Genomic DNA, 27724 nt, shown 5'->3' with positions numbered 1-27724 from the left:
TTAAAATATCAGTGACTTCTTCTCTTTCCATGGTTCATCTTGCATAACATAAACCCCTGCATATTTTTCATAAACTAAACCATTCAGTATCCCATTATTACATCCATCAAAACTTATTTACACTGTTGAATTTATCTTGATGCTGCCAGCGTTTTCAGCTGTACACAGTTATTTCCCATTTATTCAATAAACGTTTTCCAATCTTCTCAAACATATGTTCTTCCTGCTCTCTTATTCTATATGTTAAGTCTGCAAGCTGCGTATATTCTGTCAACCTGGGTTGCCATTCTTCTTTGGTTGGGACCTCGCTTGTTTTCCATTTTTCGGCTAACAAAACACGGGCTGCAGTAGTAGCATACACAAATAACCTTTTTTGACACCTGGGAATTTCAGTCTGAAGTATCCCCAACAGAAAGGACTCCAGGTTTTTTGGGAATGTACTTTTAAACATTTTTTTCAATTCATTATGGATCATTTCCCAATACTCTTTTACCCTTTTACAACTCCAAGTTATCATCTGACTTGCCTTTGAGCCAGAAGAATTACCATGAGGAGATTTTGTGGGATAACCAATCACATATAACCAACATGCTTAAGTCTAAATAATGCATGAAGGGTTTTAGACCATAGAGTAAGCTGTGCTGACAGAATTAGCTATTCCACTTCCCCTTATTTGTGAGGAAATAGGTAATCAAGTCTTTGCTCCCCCCCCCTCCAGTCTACCTGTGAATTCAGCGTGTGAGGAGGTCTGAGCTGGTTGTTCCAGCTCAGTCGCATAACTTTCACCAGCCTTTTTCATGTTCCTATACCATCAGTTTAGGAACTTTTAGCACTTTGTAACTAAGCTACATTTTATTGCCTGTGCGACTTTTTTGACTCATGTATGGAAAAGCATATGAATCTGACCTTTGGAGAGTTTGTGAGTAAATCATTTTTTAACTTGCCAGGCATGTGGTCTTTTCCTATGCTGGGGGTAGAGGGAAACTTTGGAAGGAACTTTTAAAGGAGACAATTTTGGTACTCACTTGGAAGGGCTTTATATAGGCTTTACAGCCTATATTTCCATGCGATACTTTGCTGCATATTTTGTGTTCAAAAAGAACAGGGACATCATTAGCGGATGGCCTGAGCCTTGGATCTTTTGGGTCCAGCGCCTGCTTTGCAGAGGGTGGGGTGGGTTATTCAACAGCTATTTGTGCTCACGAGGTAGTTGAGCATAATGCTGCTTAATTCTAAATACAGAGGTATGTGATGCAAATAGGGATTGAAGGATGTGTCCATTTTGTTTCTATCAGTTTCTGTTTTTCCCCAGTCTTAAATTCACTTCTCCACATTTCTGCAGTAATTTGTGTGTGAGCATGTTTTGTTTTGTTTTTAAAAACTCCTGAAAATTCATCAGCATTTTAGGGCAAAATTTTCGCAAGAAACACATTTTTGTATGTACAGTAGTTTTGACTAATTACACATTTTTGCAAGTCGCTTTTCCTAATATATACTTTTGCAAACACTGTTTGGTTGGAGAATAGAAAATAAGAGCAAATTTTGAAGGATGGCTGTGCTTCGGTTCTCATGTTGTTTTAGAAATTGTAATTTTTTTCCATTCTGCTTTAAATGTGTACTGGATCAAATCTCTGCCCTATACCTATGCCCGCATAACATGTTCTTCCTTTCGCTTGGGGGGAAGGGGGAAAGCGCATGGGTTTTAAAATGTAAATCTGTCATTGTATGATGAAATTACTGCCCAAGGTCTTAGCATTCTCTTTTTTATTTTTTTATTTTAAATAAAAAGTGTTTTTATGAATGAAAAATAGTTGTAGAATCAATGTCTCTTTTTTTAGAAATTAAAAGAAAAAGAATAAGAATGTGCTTTTCAGAAAGCTCATTCTTGGACCAGTGTAAATCTTCCTCTCCAGTACATGTAAAGTCTCTCATTAACAAGCTGAGCGTTACCATCAAGACACGACAGCAGCTGGCACTGAATCTGAGAATAGAATTATTCATTGCCATGGTTACCGGTACTGGAAATATTACCCTCTGCTATCACTGTAAACAAAGATCCTTTCAAGACAGTCTAAAAATCAGAACAAAAACAATTAGTGAAAATTATACATTGTACAGGAGTGAAATTCACACATGCGGTAAGTGGCAGAGCTTTCTAGTATGGGAAGGGAAGAGTTCTCCTGTGATCAAGCCACTAATCCAGGATTAAAGGAGGCCAACTTTTGGGAAGCTGAAACGCAAGTTCGACACAGATATTCATCTGATCAGTGGAACAGAAGCAAGCCTTTAAAAATATGAAGAAGCTTATGATGTAACGCAGCGTCCTTAGAGAACAGAGCCTAGGATAAGAGGCATGTTTCTTTTTCCTCCTACAATGCACTGAGATTCAGTGGTAAAGAAATCTCAGGAGTGGAATAGGATTGTTCCTAGGATGACAGCGTTGATTTCTTTCAGAGCTGAAAACCTGCATGAATGTAAATGAACTGACATCTATGTAGCCTCAGCCCTCATCATCACCACCACCACCACCTCTTGCCAAAAGCAGCAGCCGGAGATGAAATGATTGGCTTTACCTTTTGATGTGTTACCACCCGGTGATAATTTATAGTATAGGGTTGGGGAACCTGTGGCCCTCGGAATGTTGCTGGACTACAACTCCCATCATCCCTGACCAATGGTAATCATAGAATCACAGAAACACAGATTTGTACAGTTGGAAGGGATCATGAGGGTATCCAACGCCCTGCAATGCAGAAATCTTTCACCCAACATGAGGCTCAAACCCACAACCCTGAGGTTAAGAGCCTTGAGCTCTACCAGCTGAGCTGGTAAATGCATCCTTAGACACCTCTGCAAAAGCTACTGGGTAATGCTGGCTGCGACTGATGGAAGCTGGAATCCAACAATATCTGGAAGGTCACAGGTTCTGTGTAGTTTACTGCCTAGAACCAGATTCCAAATTGTAGTACTTTGGAAGACAAGGAGTCAAGAGAAGGACTTTTCATCATCCATTGTGGTAACCTTCCATTGGTGTTAAGCTACGGCCTCACTTCCTGCTTGCGCTATCTTCCTCCGATCATGTCTGCCCAGTCCAAGGTTCCTCAGCCCTTGAATCCTGTCCGGTCTCAGTTCTGCCCCAAAGCCAGACATGCCCTGAGCCCAAACTGCTCCTGAGACTGAGATCGCTATTGTGCCTGACAATATTCTTAGTCAAAGTCATCAGACAGCCCTTGGCATCAGCACAGTTTCCTTTCTCACAGGATTAATCAGCATTGGTTGAGGAAAGATTGAAAGTCAGAAGCGAATAAACTGAGAATGTCTTCCAGAACTGGACAGTGCTTTCGGAGTCTTTGAACCATAGCTCTAAAATAATCACACAGCTGAGTGTCTTGAGGTGATTGAAATGTTTGGGGGCTGTGGTTTGCCAGCAGTCTTGAAAATATGGAGGATCCTATCAAACACACGCACACAAGCTCTGTCGATTTTGCACAGATTCAGATAAGAGGCCGCGATGCAAGACAGACAAAACCTGGCTCCTCTCACGCCTCTCCAACAACATCTTTCTCATCTAACCTGCTACTCCTCCTCCAGTACATGCTAACTATTCTGCTGAGAGGATGCAAAAGCACAATGTGCATCAAGGGGTACGGTTTGGTCTTTCCTTGTAATGTTCATTTAGAGGGATACCAGTGAGCCACTCATCAAGGGATTTTTTTTTTAAATTGCATGTAGTTTTTGTTGGTTGTAAGCTTTGACCAGAAAAGAGGCTTATAAATATTTTAAAATAAACAGCCCAAAGGGTGAGGCTGTGGAAGGGAGGTAAGTTTTTCTTTCTTCACCATCCACAGCCCAATTCTATGCATGTCTACTCAGTCCCACTGAGTTTAATGGATCCCAGGTAAGCGTGTATAGAAGTGCACTTTATCACAGAGCCAAAGATCAGGGGGGCGGCAATGCCCATGTTGTGTGTGTCATCAGGAAGGAGGTGCATTGTCAGGAAGAAGCCTTAGAATCATAGAATCATAGAATCATAGAGTTGGAAGAGACCACAAGGGCCATCGAGTCCAACCCCCTGCCAAGCAGGAAACACCATCAGAGCACTCCTGACATATGGTTGTCAAGCCTCTGCTTAAAGACCTCCAAAGCTCCTCCTCTCTCTCATGCTCAGGAGGAGCCTACCTTTGATGCTATGCCACGCTCAGCTCAGCAGTTCGGCCTCCTCCGCCCCCTCAATTTTGGAGGGGCTGAGCCTCCTGCTAAAGAATATTGAGGGGGCCGACGACACCTCTGCCCTCTAGGGTTGGAGCGGCTGCCCTATAAATGGTGTGTGTGTGTGTTTCTTTCTGTATTTAAAATACTGGCCCTTTATCAAAGCATATGACACAGAAAATACTAGCAGAGCAAAGCATTCCCCATAATTCAAAAGTAATTTAATTACCAATTTGGTTTCTCATGACATTAATTTCAGAACTGAATAATCCTTCTTCGTGCAAATGTCAGCAACAGGAAGTCAAGTGGACTGCAAAACCCCAGGCGCCGTATCTATAAAACCAGGAGACAACTAACCCAGACTAATTCAATTAGAGTTTGGGGATTTCAGAAAATGTAGCTTTGCTGAAACTAGGTATTCTAGATTAATTGAATTGTACATGGAGCTAAACCGAGAAAGGCTAGTAGTGGAAAGTTTCTGGGTTTCTATACAAAATGCTGCAGTTTAGTTTAACAGAATGTTGGGAGTTCTGAGTTCAAATCATCGCTTTGCAAAGAAATCGCAGGGTAAGCTTAGTCAAGTCACCATTTCGCTATTTCAGTGCGCCATCCAAAAGATAACAGCAACATAGAGCTGCACAACAAGGTTTGTCTGAAATCAAACAAAATAAATCTGCAAAGCAAATCATAAGCATTACATAAGTGAAATGCTGCATACAGACCATATATTTTAAGTACATTTTAAGCCTCCTGTCAAGATTCCTGGGGAATTGTAGTTTACTAATCACAGAGCTGTAATTCTCAACACCCTTAACACTTAAAATATGGTTTCCAGGATTGGGGGGGCGGGCGAGGAAAAAGTACTTTAAATGTATGGTGTGAACACATCCACATCCACCCATCTGAACCCTTCCCAAGGGCTGAGTACAGACCCAGAATTCTTTGTGCTGATGCACTGACCTGGGTGTAGCTAATTACTGTAGACATTTTAAGGCCACAATAAACCTATTCAGCCCTCAGTTCTAAAAACAGCCACATCTCTCCCATTGAGAACTTCTGAAGCCACCCATAATAAAAAAAACCCTGCACAATGCGGAGAGCCTTGGCTTGTGGCCCTTGCTTTAGAGTCCAGTTCCAAAAGCTTTGGGAATTCCTCTATGCCCAGAGCATCAAAGCCAAAGGCCTTTGAATTCTGTTGCTGGCTTTAAGGATTTCATTGCTGCTGGAGCATATTACCATTCCCCCGCTTAGTAAAGTGTGTGCCCTGTGTGGGGGTACGCAGGATGCCAAGCTAGAGGTAAGGCATGGATTCCGCAAAACATGCAACTCTCGTGTATTCTAGGAAATCTTCACTGCTGAGACAGTCTAGGCTCTCCCACAAAACAAAGAAAATCAGCCGAAGACTGCAAATGTGTGCTACCCTCATATTGTTTCTGAATGTCAGTATTAGAGTTCAGCTTAGGCCCCTGATACCTGATCCAGCAAGTGATCTATGCATATGACAGCTTTTTGCATATGGCAGAGGTTTTCAACCTTTTAGGGTCCATGACTCCCTTGACCAGCTACATTCTTTCTGCAGCACCCCTGTGGGGCTCAGAAGCCCAGTTATGTCACCCCTTGCCTGCCAAGCTGGCAGCCTCTCACCCTTTTTCAAACACCCTCCTTTGTGGAGCGCTCCCTCAGTCTCCTCTCCCTTCTCCTTAGAAGTCCTCCAGGCAGCTACCGCAGCCACCCCGGTCTCTGAGCCACTCAGCTCCTGGCAACCAGCACCCCTTGGCCAACCCCAGAGGCACCATTTGCTTAAGGAACTTGCAGACAGGGCTGCAGCAACAAACAGCTGTGCAAGCCTTTGGGAGGCAGAGATGCCAGAGGACATCAGACGATGGAGGGAAGGAAAGAAAGAAAGAGGGGCAGAGGACAGTGTTGCCCGCGGCAGCAGTGACTGGGGACCATTGGGATTGGTAGGGCGGAAGCCAGAGAAGCCAACAGTAGATGGAGCAGAGCCAATGACAGGCAAAGCCGACACATTCTTATTTATTCCCCATCCTTCCCCTGCTAAGTTCCACACTGGCAACATTGAGACTGAGGAGGAGGCAGCTGTCGACCAGGTCCACAACTTCCTCAACCAGATGAAAGGAGACAGGCAGGTTTGGGCTGGCTACCTTTCAGGGATGCTCTCTGTTATGTATTCAGTGGTCTGTGTTTGCCTGAGCTTGAGTCTGGACTAAGGAATCTGAGCCCCTGTGTTCTGATTCGATACATGATATCCAATCACAGAACATTTCAGGATTTGGGCCACTGCCATTGGCCCTTAAACTCTGAGTTATGATTCGCAGCTTGGGAGTTTAGATAGCCAATCACATTGAGAGTGGGAGTGGTCCTGGCCTTCAGAAATGTATATAAGCAGTTGTTTTGCCCTTCTTGTCCAGCTCTGTTAGTTCAACAGTGGTTCTTCACTGTGTCTTGCTTTGTGGGAATCTACCTACACTTCACTCTCATTCAGTGGTTCCCAATTAGCTAAGTACTGCAACCCCCACCACCCTTTCTCAAAAGCCAAGCCATGACCCCCATGTTTGAAAATGTTGATATCTCTGTGGTAGGTTTTGTAATGTGAATGGTGCCACCACATCTTCCAACATGTCCAGTGCAAACGTGGGCCATGCTCCCGCGTGAGTTACATGACCTGTGCAAGAGCACAGTGCCCCAAAACTTGTGCCATTGGGTGCTGTAATCTCACATGAGACACACATCCATCCACAATCTCATGTATTTTGAGGTGCTGCATTCTCACGTGAGCACAGCCACCCAAAGCAGGATGTCCTGGACAGTTGATGGGTTTGTGCCATGGACCCCCTGGGTGGGTTACAAGAATCTTCTGGGGTCTGGGGACCACTAATTGGGAACCCACACTCTAGTTGCATCCAGCATTGCAAATTCTGCACTGGGTACTGGGTTGAACTAGATGACTTCAAAGATCCCTTCCAACTTTATGGTTCTGTGAGTCTAAGAAAGGAGGAAAAAAAGAGATGTGTAAGCTAAAACCTGCAGGTGCAAAGAAGGCACAGCCAAATATTTGATGGTAGGTTTCTAGTATGTCTGTTTCGGTTCTGTAGTCACTGAATGCTTGACCTACCTATGCTATGAAGCTGTTAGTTTAAAGGCCTAGGTCCAGAACCTTCAGAAAATCTGTGGCAGAGACTCCAGGTTTCTGTCATCCCCACACATGATTGCATCAGCTCTTCTTCCCTTGGGAATCCCTTTAATTCATTTAGGCCCCATAATGGAGGTGAGCAGGCGGCCAGGAAAAGCTGCACCTTACAGAATCAAAAGACTCCAGAGGCCACACAGAGCCTCCATGAGGCACATTAATAGACTTTCAGGATAAAACAAAGATGCTTATGTTTTTCATTTCACTGTAACTGAAGTTGCTCTTGCATGAATTGACCAACTCCCAATGCATGAATGGTGTGTGATGCACAAGCAAACTGTCCTTAGATGAACATATTTGATTTGAAACAGACCTTGATGGTTGCTGAAATCTTGGAGAAGCAGTATCTGACATGTCTAATGCAAATCACCAGCTTGGAGAAAACCAGATGTGACAAGATAAGGTTGAAACGAATTCCCAAAGGGAAAAGGGGAAGATTAGAAAGCTTGTTAAGAAACCTGCTACCATCTGGAAGGCAGTAAGAGACATAGATCGGTAGAAATTAGTCTTCCCAGGGGACAAAGCTAAGGTGCTTGCAGCTGCCCTAGCATGATCAATTGGTGGTGAGTATCACATATACCTGCATGTTCCAGAGCAATTTTAGACTGTACTGTGAGTTAATTTTATATTTATTAAGTTAACCGACGACACACAGAAACTAGATTATGTTTCCTTTTTAATCTGAATGTTAAGACAGAACAACACATTAACAAAATGGCATCCCAGCTGAGTTTTCCCCTCGCCTTATTTGTATTGTAAGGATTATTTATGTCCTGATGAAATAATAGAGTCAACATACATTGTTGCATCATCACATCATCTTCAGTTGGCCCTGGCCAGAAATGCAGTACCAGAAATTGCAATACCACTCTGGCAGTAGCACATAATCCTTGGGTTTACACACTTACTTGCCAACTATACATTTCTCAATGTGATAAGCATTTATACTCATCTATAATTCTGATGTTAATTATGTTGAATCATTTCCAATTTTCTGGAAAACCTGGAAATAGAGATGCAGCTCCTATACCAGCCGGCCCGAATTTAGTGCCCTTGGAAACCTTTCGAGCTATAACTTCTATCAGCCCCAGCCAGTATGGCCAATGGTCAAGAATGGTGGAAGTTGCAGTCCAAATTATATGGAGGCTGCTAGTTTTGGGTAGGGTGTCCTACACAATTTCTCACATCTAACTCCTGTGTATTTCAGTGACCAATTTTTATTTATTTATCTGGTCGGTCCACAATATCACAAAGCAATTTAACAATTAAAAACGTCAACATTTACAAGCAACTAAAATGAAAACGCAAGCGTTTGCTCCAGCTGCAGATTTACTGTGAAACAGTAATGGAAAGAGAATCTTTTCTTCAATGGGTGGCCCACCCAACTGACCTCCCTCCCTCTCCCCATTGACAACAACTTTGCATCTTCATATGCTGCTCATGACGACTCCTGGCACATTCGCAGTAAGGTAAAGGGACCCCTGACCATTAGGTCCTGTCGTGACCGACTCTGGGGTTGCGGCGCTCATCTCACTTTACTGGCCAAGGGAGCCGGCGTACAGCTTCCGGGTCATGTGGCCAGCATGACTAAGCCGCTTCTGGCGAACCAGAGCAGCACACGGAAATGCCGTTTACCTTCCCGCTGGAGCGGTACCTATTTATCTCCTTGCACTTTGTACTTTCGAACTGCTTGGTTGGCAGGAGCAAGGACTGAACAACGGGAGCTCACCCTGTTGCACGGATTCCAACTGCTGACCTTCTGATCGGCAAGTCCTAGGCTCTGTGGTTTAAACCCACAGCGCCAACCACATCCCTTTGCAGTACACCATCCTAAAAACCTGGTAAGGGGGACTTGAGTGCAAGGAGCCAGATCAAGCACTGGCACATGGGGATGACAGTCTACAGAGGCTCAGGCTCTGAGATGGAATCTAAACACATATTAAAAATGCTTTTTAAAAAAAAGTTTTGAAAAATATATTGAATTTGACGCAGCTCACCATCGCCATCTAGTGTCGCATTTGTATAATGCACTTTACAATGCACTTAAACTGTTTTATTTGCAGCTGTATAGCTGAGTCCTGAGTCTATTTTGCACCATGTCAATGATGCAATAATAGTGCATTAGTGGTGGGTATATACTGAACCATCCACACCTCATTCCACTTTATTAGTTGCTCTGCAATAATAACTACTTTGTTGTTGCATTTTTGCCATCTGGTGGGGCACTCTTGCACTATAGCTCAACAAAAAGCCAGGAAAACCACCCCCACTCCCACCACCCCTGGAATGTTTCTGATAAGAAAAGTTACAGGACTTAAGAAGGAAGCTACAGGACATGTAGTGATTGAAAACAAAGCAGGATGTGCACCCTGAAACTTTTGCTGGCACAAATAGTGCGACTGTGTATAACCACCCCTATACCATCATAAGCACAAAGCATCAGGAATGCACTACAAAAAGGGTGTTTGCAGGGGCCCCAGGTTGATCCATAACACTATTTAACTAAGCAGTACTAGTGAAACTCTTCCCCCATTATATTTGTAGAAACTCACAGGCATACTCTTGAGATTTACTCTTGTCACGTTGGAAGCTGGCAGTTGTTTCCAGTGAGCTATAAAACTCCTCTCAAGAATGGCTGGTTTCACACAGACCTTTTTGTACAGACTCAAACAGGCGAGTCTTTTGCTTGGGTTAGTCATGTAGATCCTTAGAGGGGGGAAATATGCTAATAGAACTGTAAAGCAGTATTCTATAAATAGTGCCAACACTGAAGTCACTTGAACTGATGCAGAAATGGAAGGGTTCATATTGAAATCACAGTTCTTCTGGAAGCAGGGAGTTGACATTCACCTTTCTGCATTTACTGCACCGACACCGCCTTTTATCTGCAAAACCATTTGTTTTATGTTGGCTAAAGTGCATTTTGCACCTTGTGGATCTAAGACAGGCAATCTGTACTTAACCACGCAAGCTGGCTCTGCCTATTTTATACAAAGGAAGTGGGGGGAGAAATTCTTCATAATTTTTTTTAAAAAAGCAGTTAGTAGTGAATGCCAACCATTGTTGAAGCAAACCTGGTGATAATGCAAATGAAATATTGAGTGCCTCGGAGGGAACAGAGGTACGCAGCTGCCTGAAAGATTCAACATCCAATTTTGCTGCAGCTACTTTGCTATTTCCATGGGAAAAGCCTGTGGCTTTTCAGTGGAGGGACAGCTCAGCACATGCGAAGCAATGTGTCTGTGGAGCTATTCCTGACAGTGAACTGGACAAGGAAACCTGCTTTCAGAAGTCTCCATCAGAGGACACATGGAGCACCAGAGCAGAAGCACATTAGCTATGTGATGGATGTATCTTGAGAAGGTGGATAGAAATGTAAATGAAATATTATTATTTATGGCCACGTTATTTCCAAACGTTAACTACTATAATACAATCTACTAATCTGAAAATCCTGTAAACTGCCTGAGTGGATCACTGGGCAACAAACATAAACTAACCTGCGCTCTTTAAGGGGAAAGTGGAGTATTAAATAATCTTTGCTACTGTATTAGTTTCATTGAGAGCAACTCACGTTGCCTATAAATGATGCTCGACAGATTTCGTATTTGCACTTAGGCGAACACTACCATCAGTATTTTTGTACAAGTAGCAACTGTGGACTCTCAACTTAAACAGTTTTGCACATGCAAATCCAATTGCTTCTGTGGAATTTTGGAAGTTGACTTTTCTAGTATTGCAGGTGGTGTTCTCCATTTGGTTTCGCAGGCTGGTGATAGAATCTCAGCATTGTGATATATCTTCCATTTTTCTTTCTGTTTCTCATGGCATGGCACAGGGACATTCCGTTTTTGCACAGGAGAACATGGCGGCCATTTGGGGCACCACAGTATTGCCCCCAAAAATTTCTTTTTCCGGGGCCTCAATCTCACATGGCACCCCAAAACATGCACCCAATGATTTAGCTTGTAATATGATATAAACACCAAAATATAATGTATGCCATTAGAATAGTTCATAAGTAAACACTAATAGATCAGGAATAGAATTATGCACAATGTTTGAATAGATTAAGGATATCTTATAAACCACATACCTCACACTTTTGAAATATATGGTACTTCTTCATATATTAAATAAGCCACATGCTATCACACTAGATAACAAAAAAAAAAAAAGAAGGCAGGGGATTCTTGTAGGTAAAAATGAACTGTCAGTTACAATGTGCTGAGCGCAAGACACCAAATCAATATTTTATAACAATACAAATCCATCTCAGTCAGCTTGAATCAAGCCTACTGCAGCTTTCTGGGAGGCAAGTTAAAGTCTCTGAGGTACTTTTCCCTTCAGGTTGTTAGCACCTTCTGTAAATGGAGTTTTGGTGCACTGAGAGGTTATTGTCATTAGGAGATTCATTTTGAATCAAACTCGTCTCTTACTTCTCTCACCCCATTCATTGGCAAAAATAAATTGCTACCTCTAATGGCAGCCATATTTTGTGTTGCATTTTATGATAGTCTTAGTCATAGTTTTAGCAGGCTGAAGTAGGTTTTTAACGAGATCTTGGTGATATATAAAACGACAGATTCTACTGTCCCCGTTTATGGTGTGACAATGCTTTACTTTTCAATTCAGGGGACTCTCATGTGCACAGAGTAACACCTGATGGTTACACACCCAAGAAATTCAAAGAGTCTTGGACAGTGCAGATGCACAGCCAGATCGACATCAACATTAGCTACAGCTGCAGGAAGGTCCTTCCATGCATGAATATCACTTGCTGAATCAGGGGAAACATCTGTGATTTCAACAACAGAGACATTTGCCTCATAAACTCTTGCTTGCACCCAATTATAATTGCCTCTAGGACAGAGGCGTAGTAAGGTCAGGTGGTACCTGGTGCAAATTTTTTTTTGGTCACTCACCCACACATTGCAATTTTTGGGAACGTTGCCCAGAGTTGTTGAGCTTTTTGGGGGATGGTACTCCAAAGTTGTTGATCTTTTTTAGGGAGGGTTGGCCATGAAACAGATATGCCTGCAGATCACACGAATCCGACAATCACATAAAACTGTGTCAGCGCTGCCAGCCGCCCACCGATCGCCAAGATCAGACTGCCGATCCCATAAAACCACCCACCGGGAGGTGTGAACTGAGCCTGCCGGGAGGGTGGCAGGCTGATTGCCAGGCGTATCTGTCTGATCAGCGGGTGAATTTTCATGACAAGGATCGTGCCAGTTGCAAAAATCCGCCTGCTGGGGATGCAAGCACCGCCACGCCGATCTGCCCAGGGGGATTTTGTCACCCACCCCAGGCATGACACCCTGGGCAGACCGCACCCCCCCCAGCCCCCTTGTGACGCCCCTGCTCTAGGATTCAGGGCTGCTTAAGCGACAGATGTGGCTAAGAATGAATGTTCTAAGACTATAACTTTGTCTGGAGTTGTAACCATTTCTGTAAAGGCAGCTATTTATTTAAAGGAGATAAAATATTTTTTTCTTCAATGTGTTTGTGTGGAAAAAATACGACTGAACTATGTTAATACTTCAATGGTGATTTCTTTAATGCAACACAGATCAAAATAATAACAACAACAATACTATATTGATGATGGTGGTCCTTACAGTCTCAAACCAACATCATCAATTTGCTAAATAATATTTTTATGTGGACCTGGAATTAAAAGTTTAAAAGGAAGGAAAAAAACATACTTGTTAACAAATCACAAAATCAGGGCAGGCAGAGTAACGCAATAGACAGCACGAAGGATTGACTTATTTGAAAGGATTGGATCCCGTTTCTGCCATCACAAGCTAAATTAAAAATGGCAGTGGTTGTGTTAGCTTCAAATTGAACATGCTGAACACCAGGGTCAAGTCCTGGAGTGGTTGCTTGCTAAAATGGAACAACAACAAAAACGGAAAGACACGATTTGCATTTAGATCAGAAAGAAAGATTACCACAACAATATACAAAACCGTGTGGAATTCTGTATAACAGTGAAACAAATCTTTAAATATAAGTGGAGGTGTGTATTTAGAGATTGTTTTATCATTTGCCTTGGAAACCTATTTTCTCTGGTGCCATATTAAAATACAGAAAGTTCCTGTATTTCAACTTCAGTGGCGCATACTCAAAACCAAAAGCTTTTTTTTTTGTTGGAGATTAATTGCTCCAGAATAACTACCAGTACCTGGATTATAAATTTATGCCACATGTGCACAGGTAGTGAAAGGAGGAGGGACCTATTTACGATTATTAAACTACCTTGATGTTGCATGTAAAAGCTTAAGCTGCTATTTTGTATTAAGTGATACCGAGTATGTGCCCCAAAGCTCTGACTACATTCGTTTTAGTCAGAACAATTATCTTATTAAGAGACAAATTATTTCCACCTTACTCCCTGACAACAACTGTAATTTGTACACTTTTGTACACCACTGAGATAAATCAAACACAAGCCAGCTGCACTATCTACCAAACACCACTGCTTTTCGCAGTGAAGAGTGACATCCCGTCCTAAACAAAACTGATCCTCTAACAACAGTACAGTATAATAGTCTAGTAAATCCTGCTTTTTTTTCTTTTATGAGCTATGCAATGTTCCTTGAAGATGAATAAATTGAGGCTGTTTTGAAAAAGGAGCATGATTCCAACAATGAGGCAGTGGAATGACGTGGGCTTCTAATAAGAATGCACTGACAAGGGTGTTCATCGAAAATGCACTGTTGATACAGTGTGACATGCACAGGGAGAGACAATGCATGTATAGCCTGCAGTATGCACTGGCTGCGGAAAGAGAACACATATTTGGCAAGATGAGGGAGGGAATTCCTCCCCCCCCCCCCGGAAAATGCACTTCTGGTTGGGTGAAAGGGAACGGGCATGGAGAAAGCATTGCTGGCAGCAAACAAATTGGATGATGGATAAACAGGATCTAATCTCTGCTGGCTGTGGAGCAAGAGGGATGTGCATGGAGTCTACACTGCAGGCAATTTGAAAATACACAGCAGCAGTGAGAGGGAGGCACGTTAAATGTGCTCTGCTGGCCCTGGAATGGGTGTAGATGAAAACTACTATGTGATATTGGAGGAGAAATGAGGTCTGCATGAAGAATTCACAGTGTGTAGAGAGAAGAGGAGTTTGTGCTGATGGAAGTGTGAAGAACTAGTTGTTCCACTATATGAGCAGACAATATTAGCCAGTAACACTGACAGACCATAGAAGAAAAACTCAGCAGGTTAGGAGGGATTTCATAGGCAGACACATATGGAGGTACCTAGATCTTGACAATAAGGTTACAAGCTCTTGCATATGTTTAGGCTTTGTCCATCCCACTCAAAACAGTGGGATTTATCCCTACCAAGCTAGGGATGTAAAAAGCAGACTGGCACAATCCCATAACTGATGTCATGTTGGAAATGGCATTAAGAGAAGTGTAGGCACCAGTGATGAAAATGGATGACATGTTTTATAGGGATTCCCATATGGTTTTTCTAGTGCTCAGTGATGCATGCGAGTGAAATGTTATACCAGAACTCCATGTGTTCCCAGCATTCTGTCCTTGTTCCTTCACACTTCTCAGCTACATTAGTTATGAACAAAAAGTGCTTCTCTGCCTAATCAAGCCAATCACCTCCAGAAGATTCTACGAAAATGCTGTGTGCAGGATGAAACTTGTCAATCAGAAATGGAGGGAGAAAGGAAGAATAGACAGGATTGGAAACAACTTAAGTCTACCAGGAAGGGAGCCCTATACAATCCAGATTTGCCCTAACAGCTCCTACACTGAAAATAGGCCAGAACACTTCTAAATGTTCTGCCTGTGGATAGTTCACAACTCTCATTACAGAGTTGCAACATAAGGTGGCTTCAACATTATTCAATGATTAACTCAGGTTCACGCTTGACAACGAGCCATAGCCAGTCCTGACAGTACCTACATGATACACGTGTTTTGAAACATATAAGGTGTGCACCCAAGCCACATGATGTTTGGACCAGCTCTTTGATGAGATTCTCTGAAAGGCTGACTTCTGTTTCAACATGTTGAAGATCTGTGACGGGAGCTCTCAATGTCTTTTCAATTCTATGAAAAGCAGCCATGATGGGGTCTCTGAATTGGGCCTGTGGGGGGATCTAACCCTTTATCCCCACATTGAATTCTCCCTTCCCCAAAGCTGCTGTTATTGTGGTGGGGAAGACTTAACCAGCTTAAGCAATGAAGCTTGCAAGTTTCCTCCTCCACAGCTACAAGCAGTTTCTGGGGGGCAGGCAGTGGCGGAACAGTTACACTCTGCCTTCCCCAGGCTGTGTCCCCAGTCCAAACTGGGCCTTTCTTCTTTTTTTGTAACAAAATTGCAACTCCTGTGCAATGTCTAATTTGGATCCTCCGTTGTTTAGTACAAAATTGCAATATGCCAATAATTCACCGCAGGTTTCACAACATCACCAACTCTTGTTCCCAGATTACAGTACCATCTTCCATTGCAGTCAAGGGCAATAACATGAGCAATATCTACCCCAAGATTATTTTAAAATGCACCCATTTCATATCCAGCTCAAAATGGTAATAAATAATGTCAGTATAGTTATATATGGGCAAATGGGTGATTTCTGCCTTAAAAATAGGCACAGAACACACTGTTCCTCTGCCCTATGTGAAATATCTCAATACGTAATTCTCTTGGAGTCTTTATAGGATCAGTGTATATTTTTCCTCATCTAGAGTAAAGAAAAAAATACAATAATTTCATACCAACAGCATGTGCTAACCGCCCCATTTCATTCATATGTGTGCATACACACACATTTTTACTGTTAAATAAATGTCTAGCATCTAAATTTATGGCACAATCAAACTGCCTCATCCACAGCTTTACTGAAACAAAAAATGAGTGCTTTTTTGAAAACATGCCATTTAGTAGGATGAAAAGCTGAGGAGCCAAATCAACAGCTTCCTTTAAGCTTGGGCAGTCCCATAAATTTGCAGACCAAGTAACAGTTTTGCTTCACTAAGCAAAGCATGGCAATTTGATTTCTCTGGGATAGTGAAGCACTATGCTGTGGGGGGAGGGGGGACGGACTGGCCTCAGAATCAGACATTTTGAAGACTTTGGTGCAATATCATTTTAGTCTAGATAAATAATTCAGTAGAGGCCATTAAAAATTAACCAAGGAAGGAATTTTCATAGGAGAAGCATATGAACTGAAGCCAACCAATTCTGTTCATTGCTAACCTAGGAGGTTTAATGGGCAACCAATTCAATTCTTCAGTAACAGTAAGCATGTGTTTGCTTTGTCAAGACAGGGCCTGTCTTAAATCTACTGCATGTGCTTTATTCCTATGACTGCTAATGGCTGGAATCCACATACCATTTATCCCAGGCTACTCAAATCAATTGAATTGCTCCAGAATAAGTGCATTGTGGACTCCTGCCAATGAAGCAATGCATGTGCACTGAGATGAGAACCAAGTCTTTGTCTCAGATGCAGACCACACCTCTGGCACCTCTTTACAATCTATGGGAGCAAAATAAGATCACACAGAGCAATCCATGCCATTAAAAGAAAGCTCCTGTTTAAAAAACATATGCCACAGAAAATATTGGAAGTATACATAATAACATAACATATTCTAAGAACATGTAAAAGGTACCAGGTGCAAAGGTATAAGTGCAAAGAGTAAAAAATACCAAATACCTGATGTAGCATACTCTTTTCATGTTATGTACAGGGAAACAACTGTACAAGCATCATCCCAAGCAGAAGTCTAAACAAATAAAGCCTTCTTTGAAGAATAAAAATAATAATGACATCATTATTAAAGAATACAGCATCTTTGGGATCTGGAAGATCATTTCTGCCTATCAAGGCTGTAGAAATACATGCATTTCTGTTATTAAAATGCACATCTCTACAGAATGCCTCTAGCATGGCCACTTGCACATGGTTCAGTCCCTTAATTCCAGCACTCCACTATTTTTCTCAATCACCAGAGTGCTCTACAGATCACAAAAGGGAATGAAATACACCTAACACATGTTTCTTGAACATCCTCTTCAGTGCATTGTCTTAGGCACTGTTTATTTTCTAGTGTACAAATATAATCTTCTTATTAAAAATAAAATCATCATGGTCAAAATTAGTGGCAATTTGTAAGCTGTGGAATTAATGATTTCAAAATCATTAGCCACTCAAGTCTATAATCCGATGCACATCCGCCTGTAAGCAAGACCACTGAACAGGACTTCCTTCAGAGCCACCACACACCAGATTGCACTGCACAAAATGGTGCTTTGTGAATAATTAAGGGTCAGTTCTTAAGACCCTGGTTCATGGCAGCATGTGGGTTGAGTGTATCACTGCTGATGAGGGCAGGGCAAAATGCAGGCACAAATGAAAGGCTTGGAGCTGGTTAAATAAGGAAGCATAACACACCAAGTCAGCACTGATACAGTTAACTCACATGTCGTTGGTGCAATGTGGTGCTTCCACAGGCTATGTTTTGGAAGTGTGGGAAGCACCTTACGTTGCTTCTCTTCAGGTCAAAGCATCATGTAAGAATTGAGTTCCACATATTCCTGGCTACTGAAAGTGCCTTGGAGTTGAAACACTGACAATAGTTTGATGAGTTTGCAGTTCTGAGACAGACATGTATAAAGATCATTCTCACATGACCTGTATGCAATCACACAAACACCCTATGAATGCAATGTCTGCAAGACTTGCCCTACGGACACTACATTCATGCAGAATATACTACATCTTCAGATTGTGGACTCATCCCTATGTCCACAGAGCCTTGCCCTGATTCATAAATCAGCCAATCCCCTTACTATGATAAAACAAACAAACAAACAAACACTCTTCTTCTCCTCCTCCTTTTCTGGATGATTGTCATCAACTTATAAATACTACTAGCAGACAAATGAACAGCTACCAAAATGAGTCCTACAAACTGGGCAAACAATGTTATTATCTTTCTGATCCCCTCCACAGTTCACCTAAACAGTCGTGTGTTTTAGGAGAACAACACTCTTGTTGATTGTAGTGAATAGACTTCCAGCATAGTAAACAAGGTAGTTTTCACTCCAAACTGACATTACAAAACTGTGATCATTCATACATCACTGGAGTGTTAACAAAAAAGATATTATTGCTAGTCAGATGTGTACTTGGTGCTACTCCCTTACCAGCAAAATTGTGTGAGCACTGTTGGTAATGGAAACTGCTCTGTCATGTACAATCATTGTTAAAAGTGTTGCTAATATCCCTGGAAGATACTGAGAGTGATTTACACTGCTCCTATTTTACTGTGACAAAAATGGTTGTATGTGTGATGCCTTCTGTGCTTGCTAGCCTTTGAAAGAAAAGCAACAACTGGATGTAAAATGAAAAAGCAAGAAAATGAAAGACAACACAATTTTAATGGCACATCTTAGTCATAAATGGAAGGGGAATTTTATCTATGGTTAACTCTATTGTTTCTTCGTACATAACAGGCTACAGATCAGCAAAATGCATATGGTGAAAAATTGCAAGAGAGATAAGGACTCCCAAATGGCAACGTTGTTTCATAGGATTTTAAAAGATACACCACTGTTCTGACCTGCAGCTAACTCTTCCGGCATATTACAACATCCTCTTTCCAGCTCAACTTTCAGCACCCTGCAGCACTTCTCTACACAACTGCCCTTTTAAACAAAATGCTATAATAGTTTTGCATAAAAAGCATGCAGAAACAGCATGATCTTCACTGATGTAAAACAATGAATAGCTGTTTATTATCCAGCTTGGAATAAAATTTTGTGTCCCTGGATTCTTTCCTTCCAGAGTATTATAGCCACAAGGGGCCAGTCTGTGTAATTTGATGTAGTCTCAGGGCCTTCAATGGGAGGGACAACACGCACAAGGGTAAGTCAATCATTCTCCATCCCACATCTACAAAAAACACACAAGCACTCAAGCAGAATCAGGTCAAATGTGAATCCCATTCTCAGGCAAAGTTAAATAACTGTCAAAATGATTTGGCAACATTTGCTATTTGTACCATTGGTCTGTTTGTCTGTGCATGGAAGATTATGTGCCCTTCAGCATATTACAGAAATGTGTGCATGTATTGTATGTGTATCCATAGGAATATACATGCATATGTACAATATGAATTTGTAAATGGCTGCACACCTGCAACCACTCACAAATACATTCTGAGAAAGTATACAAAATAAACCCACCTGGGTTCATTAGCACTCTGCTTCTAAACATGTTTTTTTAAAACTTGGGAGACCCATTACCACTGAACTACTTATTGCCAATTAATGCCAATTATGCATGCTTAGAACTCAGCTTTCAGGGTCTAGTACACAGCAACAAAGTAAATATGGGGTGAAAGGCTAGGTTATGACCATTGCCTCCCTCCTCTAGGATAATGGAAGACATGGCCCACCCCAACCTTGTTACATGTAATTTGCAAAAGCAGTTTCCCCACTATTATCTGGGATTTCTGTGGCCCATAGCCTGTATCTGCATGGTTGCAAGCAATAGACATTATTGACTGGGATCCAATGGTCTGTTTAAGTTCATGGAAAGGCTTTGCTGTAGCCTAATGATGATTTTGTTTGAACTGCTGATCCCCATGCCATATTACAAACTGCTTTAACAAGCTCTTGCTCTCCCCCTCAAAAGCAGTTTACTATGTGGCATGTGGGTTGCTGTTTAGGAACATATGTCTGAAGTCCCCTTAGGATCACAAAACTTTGCTTCATTGTTGACCACTGGGACCACAGCGTCACTAGCGTCACATGCCTAAAGGGATGGGGAGTTGGGAATTATGTTTCTTGTCCACTTGCTCATCCCAATCCTCCATGTGACGTGGCAAATGACTTATGAAACTGAATATACTTTAAAAAGCAGTTTGTGACAACATATGGTGATCAGCTGATCAAAGTAAAAAGAAGAGATAAATCCCACATGGCTTACTCAAGCCCTTGCGTCTAAAATCATCCTTGGGAGTTTGACCTTTGTAAATAAACATTCCGGTTCTTGATTTTTTTTTTTTGGCAGTTCTGATATAGGCCACATTAATGCAATTGAAAATCAATGTGATATAAGCAGCCTAGCTGTGGGCAAGAATACAACCATTATATGTTCTAGCTTTTCTTCATTAACCTTAATGCTCTTATTCAAATGTATATTATGTAAACCAATATTTACTTATGGGAACTTAAAAAGGAGAGGTTAAACGAACTCTTATAATTGATTTTCGGAAGGAAATTTAGAATTTTCTACATCACAAAATATATATCGTTTTTTAAAGTAAGTTTTACTTTCTTAAAAAATAAATAGGACCTCTGAAACAAGCTCTTTGCCTAGTGGTGTCCTGCTTTATTAATTTACTTTTGTTTAAGCCCTGTCGTATTAGACCACAATGGGGTTGTTTCTATCTTGAAAATAAATCTTTAGGCACATCATGTGATGCTGCTTCACTGAAAAGATGTCAATACAGCAACCACTTTTCAGCAGCACTGCTTATATTCAATGGCAACAGACATGTCTGTTTTGTCCATGGTGATAAAACTATTTAATGGACTAACAATTCGCCAATTTTCTTCTCTTTCTTAAAGGAAAATAATCTTAAAGTCTAAAAGTTGGTATGTGTGTGAAATACAAACTTTCACACAGCAAATACCAAAAGCAAATTTTATTAACATTTGAAAACAAACATTTTAAAAATTGGTTTGCAGCCTCAGGCTTTAGCTCTGCAAGTACTAAACTGAAATTCTATTTTTTAGAAAGTCCTGAAAATAAGGGGTTTGCAGCGAAAACACCATTAGATCCTTGGTTCCAGTATTATGCATGCTCTTGTAAGATTAACACAATAGACTTGCCTATCCTTGGATGTTAGAGCCAATATAAAATTTTGCTCTGGTTACTGTACTTTTAAGAAGGTCCATACATTTAGAACTGTAAAATTATCAAGCTATAAAAACTAATTTTGTTTCAACTCTAGTAAATACAGAAAGACATTTTAATTTAAAAAAGCTGTAGCACTAAGAGTATCATATGCATCTATCTATACATGAAGAACCATTTATTGTATAAATGTTGTAGTTGTCTCTATATTGGCATTTAGGAAAGTTATTCCCTTGAACCTGATTATTTTGTGCATTGGAAAAATATTGGTGTAAACAACTGAGAGTTCACTAGATGTCTTCATTATCCACTTACAGTAGGACAGATCCAAAGCAAACAGACAGACAAACAAAAATATATCTTATTATAGAAATCCATCTAACTTGCTAATCTACCTTTCACAAGTGAGTTGAATCTGCTGCTGGTTGACAGTGCTCTTTCTATCTCAGGTTAAATACCTGGGATTTTATGGTTGTTGCTATTACTCTGCTTGACATTTTCCCACAGTTAGAGCAAACATTTCTCAGTATAGGCTAAAAACATTTAAAACAAACAAATGTAAAATTATATATACTGGAAAACTTCTTTTGGTCCTCTCTTTCCCAACTTGTGTCTTCTTTGAAGAATTCATGGCACAAGTTTGCATTATTATATTTTATATACCTAATCAAAGTCCTGCTTCCACAAAAGACATGGAAAAGTGGCTTCCCGAGTGGTTTAGTGCTTCAGAAAAACAGATACAAATGTTAAAAAAGTGCTCAAAAAGAATCTAACTTTATATTTATATATATATACTATATATCAAGATGGACTTTAGAAGCACACATCCCTTTTGTTCACAGAAAGGGCACATGTAGGTGTCTTCCTTTAGATGATGCCAAACTGCTTATTAGCAGGTTTCTGCAAGACTGACACACCCATATTTATCTCCTTCTATTTTTTGGCACTTTCATGATATGTGGCTGTTTTACCTGTTGTCCCTGCTAGGCTCCGGTAACTTGCCCGGTGTACAAGCACTTTAGAAACTGGGATTTTTGTTCTAGGGATCTCACTTTTGGTAGGCTGGTGGTGTGCAAGATGATGGCTATTACTGGTATCTGGGCCATGACTGCCATGTGGCGACGTAAAATGCTTGATACTGATGGGTATCTTGGAGTCCTTGAGTGAAGTTGTATGGGTTTTGACTGGGCATGTTGTTGTTACTGGAGACAGTGGCTTGCAACAAGACACAGAGGTGACGTCTTCTGCAGAAGTAACGGTGGCTGTGTTTTCATCTGGATCAGCATACAGATCATAGAGAGCATCCCCACTGTAGCTGTCCCTGGGAATTACCTCTTTCTGGATACTGTTGGCATTGTCCTCCTCTGGCCCAGGTGTTGTGGAATCCCAATAGCCTTCATCGCTACTGGGGATGGCTTCCTGTGGCTCCTTTTCCCTACACTTCTGGTCATTCTTGTGGCTGTGGTGAACCGGAATCTGGTTGGAACCAATGTGCTTCCCAGTTGTCGATGCATCCTGAACCTTTTTGGTACAACCGCCACCTTTGGAGCCCTCGAGGGATTCTTTCCCTTCCCCCGGGGTCTCCTGCGGCTTCTCCGCTTGCGACAACACATCCCAGAACTCTGGGGCGCACGTGTCCCCCACCTGTTCAGGGCTGGCCATCTCTTCTCCTCCTCCTTGATAGGTCACCACGCTGGGGGGCTTTTTGGAAGCCCCCGCTTTGCCAACCCCAGGGGCGCTCTTGTCGCTTCCACCTGCGCCACCGCCACCGCCGCTGCCCACGTCCTCCTCCTGGTCGGCAATAATGTCCCCACAGCCTGTAAGAGAGTCAAAGCTTTTCAGTGAAGTCACGTCAGCAAACATCAAACAAATACGGTCAATGGACGGCTCAGAGGGTGGATCAAGAGAGGAAGGGTCAGGGGCTGCCGCCGCCGCCTCTTGGCTGCGTTCACACTCGGGTTCAACAGGGGGGGAAGGCTCGATGGGGATGTCACCTGTTATGGCGCCGTCCTCCTGGGTCCCTGGGCCATCTCCATCTCCGGGGGGTGGCTCGGGGCGGCTTTCCTGCGCCGGGGGCTGGATCCCAGGGGGCTCGGCTCCCAGTGGTGGTGAGGTACGTGGGGTGGGCTCCCTGGCACCGACGTCCTGCTGCTCTTGGGTGGGCACGGCCTCAGCGCTGGGGTGGTCCAGCAGCAGCATCTGGTCCCCACTGGCCACCCCAGAGGGGGTCTGGGGGGCTGCTGCAGCAGTCGCCGCCGCCGGGGGTCGTGGCGCCTCCTCTTTGATGCACTCCAGGCTGGCCGTGAGGGAGCCGGGCCTGAGGTGGCTGGCCTGTCCCTCGGCGCCGTCTCCGGCCTCGTCCTCCTTGCTGGGCTTGTCCCTGCGGTGCCACCTCATGCTGTTGAAGAGCCCCTTGAGCCCCCCGCGCCCTTTGGGTCTCTCCCCTTTGCCGCCTTCGCCCGAGCGGCCGTTTTTGCGCAGCAGAGAGAAGAAGCGGTGGGACTTGCTCGCCGCCGAGCAGGGGGAATAATCCTTGGGGGCTCCGCTGCCGCCGCCGCCGCCAAACTGGTCGTCCCCTCCGCCTCCGCCGCCGCCTCCTCCCGGTTCCTCCTTCTTGCCGCCTTCGAGCACCACCTCGGCCAGCCCGTCGTGGGTCTTGCTCCTCACCATGCCCGGCTGCCCTCCGCCCGCTTCCCCGCCTTTGCCTTTGCCGCCGCTCCTCACGCCGAAGATGCTGGGCATGGCGCCGCCGGACTTCCTGCGCTTGAACAATTTGAAGGCGGTTTTGTTGAGCTTGCCCGATGGCGGCGGCTGATCGCCCACCGCGCTGAGCTCGGCACAGTCGCCGTGCACGTCCATGGCGGCGGCGGCGGCGGCTGCCTTCCCCTCCTGCAGCTCCCCGCCGATGCCTGGTTCCTTTCCCTCGCTCTCTCGCTCACTGACAGCCTCCTCGCTGCTGCTGCTGCTGCTGCTGCTGCGGCCGCCGCTGCCTCCTGCCCGTCACCATGGCAACCCCGGCACTGCTAAGCAGCTTTTACTCAGCCCTAGGCCTGGGCCTGCGCCAGGCCTCCGCCGCCGCCGCCGTCCATCCGCTCCGCAGCCAACCTGAGCTGTTACAGCAGCCCACAATCAAAGCCAGAAAGCGGGGATGGCGGGAGGGAAGGAGGGGCGAAGGGAGAGGCGACTCCCCGCTCCCCACCCCGCCCTCCGCGGCTTTCCAAAAGCGGGGAGGGGGAGGGCTTATATAACTTAATCCATTTGGGGCTGCTGTGACTGCGGCTGCTCGCTCGCTTAGCATATGCCTGGGCAGGGACGGAGGGAGGGGGCTGCTTTATTTGGGGCGCATGAGGAGGCTGTTGCTTACACACCAGAAGTATTGGGAAGCAGGGGGGATGTGGATCATCCACCAGCACAATTCCTTTCCTCATGCTTTTAAGCTCCTGTTTTATTCTCTCCCCAGCACCTGGCTTCTTTTTATTTAAAGGAAGAGGTGGTGGGGCTGAAGCCTTTCTTCACTACAGCACACCCTCAAGTTTCCCAACTCCATTTTGGGGGGGAAAGATACTCTGCATATGCTTGAAGGCACTTTCTCGGAAGGAAGCCTGAGCGTTAGAAAAGAAACCGAAAGGGTCAGATCCAAATTGCATGCTGGAAACCCTTTTAAAAAGCAAGCATTGCAAAGAGGGCATGCATCTCATGTAGCCAGAAGGATGGAAACAAAGGGTGCATTTTATTACACAGCAAGTCTAATAAACTGGGCAACTTTCATGGGGTCTGGTGGCATTCCTTCTTCAAAAGCCTTTCAGAGATAGGTTTCCCTACAACCTAGAACACATTTCAGCATCAATAGCCAAATGCAGAAAGAAAACATACAGGATTTTCAAATCCTCTGCCCATGTTGCTAGTAAGGATGTGAAAACAACTTCTCAGTTCATCAGAAATTTCTGGACCAATTAAAATAGTTTTGGTGTGCATAAATAGTCCGATGTTAGGTACAAGTACAGAAAACAACAGCAACCTGTACAGATAATGCAAAAAGTAATTTGATTCAGAGCTCAGTCCTGTTATCCTCCAGAGTTAACAGCAGCTGGCGGGGAGGGCTGCATCAGGAGAATAATGCAGGAGAAAGAGTTAACCACCCCTCCCCCTAGGCTCACTTCTCCAGTCGCTGCTTCTTCCCCCATGACGGCTTTAAGATAAAAACAAAAATGTCAGGAAATCCAGTCACAGATCTCTCATGTGACATTGACAAAGTCCTTTCTTGCTTACTCTCCTGAACAGTTACGGGCCAGCAAACTCTTCCAGAACATTTTGCATCCACAGGATGTCGGCTTGAATAACTCCCACGAGGCATACTTGTGAATTTTTTTCCTTGTGAATGTTTTATCCATATAACTTGTTCAAAAATGAGATCTGAGGCTAGATTTCTATGTATTTCTGATAGATGTAATCATTTCTGAGCAAACTGGGGGGATGAAACATTCCTGTGAAACGATTTTCTCCACTATCCACTACATGGAACAGCTGCATTGGGTGTGGCCCTGGAGATATGTAGGAACGGGTCCTTTGGGGAAGTTAGTCTCCTGAATTCCTTTGTATTCCCATCTTCATAGGTTGCGTGACAGACTATATTTGCAAGAGACCATATCAGACCCATTATCATAACCAATTATCAGCTGCAGTATCCCTGCCCAAAGAGCTGCTTACGCCATATCAAAAATGCAAGCTGAGATTACTGCTTCCATTGTTCTGTGTAATGAGAATCACGAATGATTAAATAACATTTAAGTACCACAGAATAACTTATCTTGTGTTTTAATACCCACTATGCTTAATGCACTCACTGGAAGGACAGATCGTGAAGCTGATGCTACAATACTTTGGCTACCTCATGAGAACAGAAGACTCCCTGGAAAAGACCCTGATGTTGGGAAAGATGGAAGGCACAAGGAGAAGGGGACAACAGAGGACAAGATGGTTGGATAGTGTTCTCGAAGCTACCAGCATGAGTTTGACCAAACTGCGGGAGGCGGTGGAAGACAGGAGTGCCTGGCGTGCTCTGGTCCATGGGGTCATGAAGAGTCGGACACAACTAAACGACTAAACAACAACATCAAGGGATCCGTAGACTCAAAAAAGTCCACCTGGCATATGCCATAGAAAAGCTGGCAATCAGTTAAGTGACAAATTCTATTGGCAGTGCTTTGGCTGTTCACCACTTTTAACAGCTAGCATGTATTTGCATTAATTCATTTGGTATAGGAGGAATGCAAAGTAGTGATTTTGCCTCCTGGTCATCTCTATGCTTCCAGCAAACCACTAACGAATACTCTATTCATACAGTTGTTCAGGTACTGGGTCAAGGAAAGCTTACTTGCCAGAATGAGAGTGATAACAGATGTAGAGAACAAACAGATGAGCTGACAAACCCATCAAGTCATAACATTTTCATTATTTTTAGTGTATACGTCGTGTTGTCTCCGTCATTGCTTAGTGATTCAGAACAAAGTTGTTACATAAGCAAATAAAATGTAACATTCATGGAAAATAGAGAAAACATATTTACTTCAGAAGTTGAATGTTGGCGGCTGATAGTCATGCAATACAAAAACACTGTGCACCTGGAGGAGAGGAGGAAAATTGAGTGTGATGTTTATTATGTTTATTATTATTATTATTACATTTATATCCCACCTTTCATCCAAATAGTTCAGTGTGGGGTACGTGGGTCTCCCCATCTCCATTTTATCCTTACAACAACCTGTAAGGCAGATTTGGCTAAGAGACTATGCCTGGCCAAATATCACCCAGTTACTTTCATGGCTGAGTGGGGATTTGAAGCTTGGTCTCCCAGGACCTAGGCCAAATCTCTAACTGCTGCATCACACCGACTTGTGTTGCTCACATTTTTTCCTTTCTTCTCGGCCAAACATGACTCCTAAAGCACCTTATAGCAAGATCAAACCATGACTAATCATGCATTATATTTTTAAAATACAGTGTAATTTTAAAAAAAGAATGAGATCACCTCAAAAATACTATAAATAGTATCAGCACCACTAAACAATCAGATAACAAAACTCTCCTAAAAAGAATGGTTTTTGTCAGCCCCCTAAACATGCAAAATGCGTAGCCATCCAGAAATCTTAAGGCAGGATGCCACAAGGGAGAAAGCATTTTTTTTCTGGCTTGCCACCTGTAACTCAGTAGTGGCCCAGGCACCCACAAAATTTTAAATGAGGGGGCTGGGCCACGTCAATATTCCACAGCCAGATGGGCTCCATCGGGCCCTCCTGCTGCTGCGATGGGCTCTGGTGGGCTCTCCTGCCGCTGCAGTGGTCTCCAGCAGGCCTTTTGGAGGGTGTGCTGTGGCTTCTCCCAGCTAGTGATGTC

At 43.2% G+C, this 27724-nt stretch overlaps 1 protein-coding gene and 1 long non-coding RNA gene across 2 annotated transcripts in view; one reads left to right on the top strand and one right to left on the bottom strand.

The window, feature by feature from the left end:
• LOC308589158 overlaps positions 1 to 27724 on the top strand; it is a 103004-nt gene that overhangs the window by 40991 nt on the left and 34289 nt on the right. The window lies entirely within an intron of this gene.
• AMER2 (APC membrane recruitment protein 2) lies at positions 12960 to 26193 on the bottom strand. Its single transcript, XM_081197953.1, has 2 exons — positions 23326 to 26193; positions 12960 to 23148 (listed from the first exon to the last, which is right to left on the bottom strand). The coding sequence occupies exons 1-2, from the start codon at positions 24188 to 24190 to the stop codon at positions 22265 to 22267; spliced, it is 1749 nt and encodes a 582-aa protein (XP_081054079.1). The 5' UTR covers positions 24191 to 26193; the 3' UTR covers positions 12960 to 22264.

Source organism: Podarcis bocagei, assembly GCF_964188305.1.
Source record: "Podarcis bocagei genome assembly, chromosome: 6".
Lineage (NCBI taxonomy): Eukaryota > Metazoa > Chordata > Lepidosauria > Squamata > Lacertidae > Podarcis > Podarcis bocagei.
Note: the sequence above shows the minus strand (reverse complement) of the source record. Positions and strands in the feature narration are given on the sequence as shown.